The following is a 7,594-nucleotide window of genomic DNA, read 5'->3' as shown; positions in this document are numbered from 1 at the left end:
TCTAGTTCTGCCTTGCAGCTGAGAGGACCCATGATCTTGGGCAGTTCCTTAACTTCTGAAGACCTCATCTGTAAAAATGCAAGTCATGAAAGTTCTTCTTATCTACTAGGTTCCTGTGAAGGTTACATGAGACTTGCAAGCATGGAGCTCAAGCTCATGGCGCCCGGCACGTGGTAAGTGCTGAGTGACCAAAAGGCTTTTGTGGGAGGGGATTTGGGTCTCCCATTCCGTGATGGTTGTGTCAACCCTTCTTGAGAACAGCACTGCTGGCTGCAGTGACTGTCTTCTTTTCTGTCGGCAGAGATTGTTAGGGTTGCTTAGCAAAGCACCTGCTTGTCCTTTTAGAGCCCAGTCTCCTGGTATCAATAAATTCATAATTGTTCATTAGATCACATCGATTTCTTAGAGCAAAGTAGAGAATATTGAAATAGTAGTTGCCAAAGGTTTCTGGCTAGGTAACAGCCACAGGAGAAAACGGATGCTATGAATTTCCTTTTGATATACATTAATTATATTTGAGTTTCTCATTTGAAAATCACTTGAAAGAAGTATGTCAAAGCTTTTCTGGCTGGGTGCGGTGGCTCGTGCCTGTAATCCCAGCACTTTGGGAGGCTAAGACAGGTGGATCACCTGAGCTCAGGAGTTCGAGACCAGCCTGGCCAACATGGAAAAACTCCATCTCTACTAAAAATACAAAAAAATTAGCCAGGCATGGTGGCAGGCACCTGTAATTTCAGCTACTCAGGATGCTGAGGTGGGAGAATTACTTGAACCCAGGAGGCAGAGGTTGCAGTGAGCCGAGATTGTGCCACTGTACTCCAGCCTGGACAACAGAGACTCTGTCTCAAAAAAAAAAAAAAAAAAAGTTTTTATTTTTTAAACTTTCTAACAGAGAGAGCATCACAGCAAATCACCCAAGACTACGGCACTAGGCACCTCACTTCCTGAGGACCTTCAGGTTTGTCTAAGGAGCATTTCTAGGATCTCATGATGGTGCCAGCTATTTTGTTTATTTCAGAACCTCTTCTCAGGGAGCCTTATATTAAAGTGAATTCTCAGTAGAAACAATTTCTCTTCAGCTTATCCTTCCTGGAAAGATCTGATAGGAGTAAAAGAGAAAGCATTTTTTAAAACGGTTTATTCATTACTCATTTAAAACATGAAAGTATTTACGGAGCTCTGTTGACATGGAGGAGCCCAGGCTGGCCTTCACGGAGTTTACATTCTATCAGAGGGACCTATCAGATTTGCATGCAGTGAAGTGCAGTAAAGTTTGCTAAGTGCTATTATAATGGTATAAACAAAGCAGTCAGAAAGAGTGATTACTTGCAGCTGGATATGGAGGAGGCATTCTCAACAGCTTTACAAAAGAGAGATTTTACCAGACCCAGAAGAGAGAGAGGATCATTCAAGTGACAGGATCAGCAAAGGCAGAGCCACAGGGCTAGGACAACAGGCTGCCCATTTGAAGGAGATGAGAACAGCAGCCTGGTGTGGCCCTCCCAGGGCCACAAGAGGAGTCACCAGAGATGGTGCTAGAGAGGCTGATAAGGACAGGTTTGAAGAGCTGGAAGAGTCTACTTAGAAATTTGAAATTCATTCTTCAGGCAATCAGGAGCCATCGAAACGTTTTGAGCAAAACCAGGTCATGACTAGATCTCTGATTAAGGAAGATCACTCTGAGACAGGTCCCCAGTCCTTGACCAGGCAGCACAGTTGACAACATGGTTAGACATTTTAGGGGTGATGTTGGTGAATCTCCAGGATAGCCGTTGTGGGAATCTGTAAAAAAAATTAAAAATTAAAAATTAAAAACAAATTAAAAAAAAAACACTTGAGGTAGGAAATAAGGTTGTCTGCTTTGCTCTGACCTCAGCCTTTGCTCATTTATCTGCTGGGATTTGATGAGACTCATTCTAGCCTATTTTTTTGCTCTGCCACCACCAAGGGTAGTGGTCCTGGCCCCAGGCACTCAGCTCCCCTTCTCCATGAGCTCCCTGCTCTAGATACTGAGGCTCAAGACAGCAAGTCAAGTCAGTTGTGTTGAGTGAATGTCATGCATGAGGAATCGTGTTGTGGATGCTGTGATGCACTACCCAGATGCCCATCCACGAATGAAGGACTCACCCCCCTCACTGCTGAGGGTGCTGCCAGCCCACGACCCTCAGCTGTCAGTCTAACTTCACAAGCGACAGTTCAGGAGAGTTATCCCATCTTCAGAATTCTAAGTCAGGTCAAATGAGACTTTCTTTGAGATTGTACTGCAGCGTGACTTCTTCCTCTGCCCAATCCTGCTTCCTCCCCTTCTCTTCCACAGGCACTGGACCCAAAAATATTCCTTATAAACCTCCTACATGTGAACCTTCATCCCACGGTGTGCTCCCTAGGAACCCCCCGAAACAGACAGAAAGAACCAGAATCAAGGACTAGAAGACAGTGTGTGTCCATCACACGATGACTGTGCTGTCCGGGATGAACCTCAGTGCTTCCCTCGAGGAATGTGGCCAGGACTCAATGAGGCTTTCAATGATTTTTGATTCAGATAATGGATGGAACTTTCTCTGTAAATGTTTTAAAAGCCCATACAATTGTCAGTTATCATTATTTATAGTTGGAAAGGAGAACAAAGATAACCTCAATGGAAAACTGAAAGATGAGACTGGATTCAAAGTTGGAGACCCTGGAGCAGAGAGGGAAGGGGAGAGGATGTCACAATTGCTCAGAGGGGACATAATGAAGATGTGAAGGAGACTAATACTCAGAAATGGGCCATCAAGAGTGTGCGAGGCTTCAGAAACGTCAAGTGGGTTAAGCAATGATGAAAAGTGTTAGACTTAAGAGCAATGCTGACACTCAATTTTCTAGGAATGTTTGATTGGTCATCAGTAGCCTATTTGGAGAAGCATGGAGCAGGAACATATCTGTCTCATTTTCCACTATGGACCCTGTGCCTAAGAAGCTGCTGGTACCCAGGGAGCCCCTAGCAACTATTTATTATTGTCGAATAATTCTTAGGTGTTTGAAAGCAAAGTGTATAGTTTATTGCCACTAGTGAAGACAATTATTGAAGTAGTATGTTGGAAAATTTGTCTGCTACTGACCTCTGCCACACACCTGTGAACACACTCATCTACCTACCCATGCTCTATCCAGCACCTGGTTGCTGACTATAAACAGAATTACTTCCCTAGTATCTTGGAAGGTGTTTTTCCTGTATACACGACCTAGAAGGAAATCTCTAAGCCTATCCCTATACTTTTTTTTTTTTTTTTTTAGTAGAGACAGGGTTTCACCATGCTAGCTAGGCTGGTCTCGAACTCCTGACCTCGTGATTTGCTCGCCTTGGCCTCCCAAAGTGTTGGGATTACAGGTGTGAGCCACCACACCTGGCCCTCCCATACTTCTTTAAGGCCACTATACCTCTTCGAACATTGATCATTCCTGAAAGAGTATGCAAATAAACCACTAATAAGATGGCATGCTTCTGAATTTAATCAGGAAAGGGTAAACACAAGGCCGGGTGCAGTGGCTCATGCCTATAATCCCAGCACTTTGGGAGGGTGAGGTGGGTGAATCACGAGCTCAGGAGATCGAGACCATCCTGGCTAACATGGTGAAACCCCGTCTCTACTAAAAGTACAAAAAATTAGCCAGGCGTGGTGGCGGGCGCCTGTAGTCCCAGCTACTTGGGAGGCAGAGGCAGGAGAATGGTGTGAACCTGGGAGGTGGAGCTTGCAGTGAGCCAAGATGGCGCCACTGCACTCCAGCCAGGGTGACAGTGCAAGACTCCGTCTCAAAAAAAAAAAAAAAAAAAAGAAAGGATAAACACATGTTATAGAATTAGATTAAAGATCTAAACACATATTTTGAGGGATATACTCATAGGATATTGAAGGCAGAGGAATTGTTTCCAAATAAAACAGCCTCCTTTGAAGTGAGAGTACATCAAAGCAAGTTCTTCTTACCTCTAGGAATGTAGGCTTCTTATAAATTTACATGGCCACTTGAATGGGTGATCAGGGCATGATTTCCCTTCCCATTTTGACCTATTTGGATTGATGTTTAGTGCGTCACCACACAATGATTTGTCTATTTCCCCACTAGACTATGATTTTTTTTTAGGGTAGGGACTTCTTATTTAATCTCTGGTTCCCTACCACATTGCAAATGACCTGTTGCTTGGGAGACACTAAAAGGATATTGAAGGAAGGGGGAAGAGCAAAGAAAGGGAGAGGAGGAGAATGGAATGGAGTCCAGTTAGACTCATGGCGCTCATTCATAGTTGTCAAAACACTCAATTCCTGTTGGCCTTGAGGGAGCTTCCCGACTCCCAGAGCACTGCGGGATAGTGAGAAATAGGTAAAATTTGGAATCAGGAGACTTGGGTTTGCGTCCTAGTTATGCCATTTTATGCACGTGTGTCCTTAGATGAGGCATTTAACCCCCAAGCCTCAATATCGTCTTCCGTAGATTGAGGATTATTATGTCTACCTTAAAGAGATCTTGAGTGATTAAGTGAAATAAAATATGTGAAAGCATTCAGCATATTTTTTTTGATGGAGTCTTACTCTGTCACCCAGGCTGGAGTGCAGTGGTGCAGTCTCAGCTCACTGCAACCTCCACCTTCTGGATTCAAGTGATTTTCCTGCCTCAGCCTCCTGAGTAACTGAGATTACAGGTGTGCACCACCACGCCCAGCTAATTTTTGTATTTTTAGTAGAGACAGGGTTTCACCATGTTGGCCAGGCTGGTCTTCAACTCATGACCTCAGGTAATCTGCCTGCCTTGGCCTCCCAAAGTGCTGAGATTCAGGCATGAGCCATGGCGCCCAGCAAGCGTTCAGCAAATTTTAAATGCCATTTAGTTGTTACCTACCATTATTATTACCCTGAAATCAGAGCCATGTTCCACTGAATTCTCTTTTCTGTTTAATTTGGCAAAATACTGTCTTTTTTTTTTTTTCATCCAACAAGAAGCCATAACTTTACTTATGATAGAAACAGTACAAATTTCAAACCAAGCTGCAGTTACTCCTCTGAGACACCAAAAACAGTTGCTTTCAGATGGTTACATTGTTGATTCCATAATAGCATTTACAATATCATTACTGTTCTTCAGGGCTTGGACTGCCTTTGCTCCCGGCACATTTGCTTGTGACATGACCAATTCTATGTCCTTAACTTCTACACCTGCTTCATCGACCTCTTCCTCTTCACTCTCCTCTTGTACAGTTGGAGCCTGTGTGTTTTCTTGAATGTTTGAGACAGCTTCACCTTGAACTTTGAATTTCTCAGCAGCTGCTAGTTGTGCTTGCTGAGATAAATCTTCGATCTTGGCTTCCCCAAAAACTATGTAGGTATCCGAAGCAGGGCTCTTGTAGACATCTGGTTTTATGATGACAAAGAGGACATTCTTAGATTTCCGGATAGTGACTCTAGTAACTCCTGTAACCTGTTGAAGACCCAATTTGAACACAGCCTTCCGTGCCTTCTTTTCACTCCGCCTCTGTTTTGCTTTACTGACTGGTTCTTCATCAATTTCAGCTGCTACCGCCAGCTGGGCTTGTTGTGTGGTTACCTGGGTGGAATCCTGTTCTTCAAGCTCTGGTACTGACTCATCACTGTCAGATTCTGTTCCAGACCCTGTCTCAGCCTGGGGCTGCAGCAACTCCTGCTCTATAGCAGGGACGGTTTCTGTGGCTTCGCCGGGCATTTTGTGGAGGGAACGTGGAATCAAGATGGCGGCAGAAAGAGAGCGAGCGAGAGCGTGACCCACGTCTGTTGCAGAAGGAAGCCTGGCGCCCAAAACCCTGTCTTTTGATAGAAGACTTTAAAGAAGGGGGGAAAGTCTGATTTTAAATTCATTTTCTCTTCTTGTTCTCAGGATTTCGGTAAAGTGTATTGGTTGGTTATCATTTTTAAAAAACTGAGAGCAACAGTGATTCCAATCAAAGGTTTGCTGTTGGCCTCCAGTTAAATCAGAACCACTTGAGAACTTTATAAAATACAGATTCCCAAGTCCCAATTCCGAGGACCTCAATTCAATTGGCCTTGAGTGGGGATGGGGAAACCTGTAGCTTAAAAAGCCGCCCAGCTGAGTCTGATGAGAAACTAGGCTAGGAAACCTGGACAGGCTGCTTTCTCCATTTAAAACTGTCAGCACCTGTAATCTGAGCACCTTGGGAAGCCGAGGTGGGGAGATCACTTGAGGTCAGGAGTTCGAAACCAGCCTGGCCAACATGGTGAAACCCTGTCTCTACTTAAAAATACAAAAAAATTAGCCAGGCGTGGTGGCGCATGCCTGTGATCGTAGCTACTCAGGAGGCTGAGGCAGGAGAATCACTTGAACCTTAAGGCAGAGGTTGCAGTGAGCTGAGATCATGCAACTGCACTCCCACCTGGGCGACAGAGTGAGACTCTGTCTCAAAAACAAGCAACCAAAAAACTGTCAGAAAAGCTCCAAGTTCAGGCAAGAGAGTTTATGAATATGCCCCTTCTACCTGGTTAATTGTCAGCTGAATAAACCCTCACATGCTATGAGGGTTCATGGCATTCAAACTTGTTGTTTGAAACTAGCAATGTTATAGAAATGCCAGCCTCAGCCTGAACGTGCCTTTTCTGTAACAAATTCACAGGTGGGCACATGCACCTAAAATCAAAGCTCTGGAGCTAGAGTGGGAAATACAGGATTCGTAGGGCTCTCAGAAAAAGCATTTTGATCTCTTTTGTCTTATTTCCTCAGCTTCAGGAGAAAATGGCATAAGGCATACCTCTGTCTATTTTACAGGGATTTATTATGATTATCATTATTATTATTTATTTCACTATTTTTTTAGAGACAGGGTCTCACTTTTTCACCCAGGCTGGTGTCCAGTGGTGTGATCATAGTTCACTGCAGCCTCAAACTCCTGGGCTCAAGCAATTCTCCTGCCTCAGCCTCCTTAGTAGCTGGGACTACAGGCATGCACCACCACACCTGACATACAGGGATGTTTTGACTTGAAAATGAATGTGAAAAAGTAATGGTGATTCGAACTTTTTGGAAAAACTCCTCTGCCTCATCATCTTTGGGCTCAGGGTATCTCCAGAGTTACCATTCAGCACAAATCTTACAAAAATTGAAATTCTACAATTCTATTCCAATTCCACTGGGACTCCTGTATGGCTGGTGGTAAATTGGTACAACCACTTCAGAAAACTGTTGAGTAGTATCTAGCAAAGCTAAACATTTGCATACCCTATTTTGCTCCTATGCACATACCCAACAGAAATGTTTACAATGTTTACCAAAAGTCATGTACTAGATCTGCATAGTATTAATTATAATAGCTCAAAACTGAAATTACCCAAATGACCATGTACAGTAGAATGGATAAATAAATTGTAATATATTTGCACAGAATACCATACAAAAAAGAAAATGAATTATCTATAATTACATGCAAAATTAGATGAATTTCACAAGCATGAGTTTGAATGAAAAGCTAGACAGGAAACAGTCAATACTGCATATAAAGTACAAAACTGGCAAAACTAAGAAGTTGAGATTATGGGTCTCCCAGACAGTAGCTCAGCTTCCAGGACTCTCTTCCAGC

General features: G+C 43.5%; 1 protein-coding gene across 1 annotated transcript; it reads right to left on the bottom strand.

Annotated features, from left to right (window-relative positions):
• Positions 1–1,120: 1,120 nt before the first annotated feature.
• LOC116812686 (nascent polypeptide-associated complex subunit alpha-like) lies at positions 1,121–5,770 on the bottom strand. The gene is made up of 2 exons (XM_032758481.2): positions 4,876–5,770; positions 1,121–1,782 (listed from the first exon to the last, which is right to left on the bottom strand). The coding sequence occupies exon 1, from the start codon at positions 5,710–5,712 to the stop codon at positions 5,068–5,070; it is 645 nt and encodes a 214-aa protein (XP_032614372.1). The 5' UTR covers positions 5,713–5,770; the 3' UTR covers positions 1,121–1,782; positions 4,876–5,067.
• Positions 5,771–7,594: the final 1,824 nt, after the last annotated feature.

The sequence above is a fragment of the Hylobates moloch genome, unplaced genomic scaffold (genome assembly GCF_009828535.3).
Source record: "Hylobates moloch isolate HMO894 unplaced genomic scaffold, HMol_V3 SCAFFOLD_9, whole genome shotgun sequence".
NCBI lineage: Eukaryota > Metazoa > Chordata > Mammalia > Primates > Hylobatidae > Hylobates > Hylobates moloch.
Note: the sequence above shows the minus strand (reverse complement) of the source record. Positions and strands in the feature narration are given on the sequence as shown.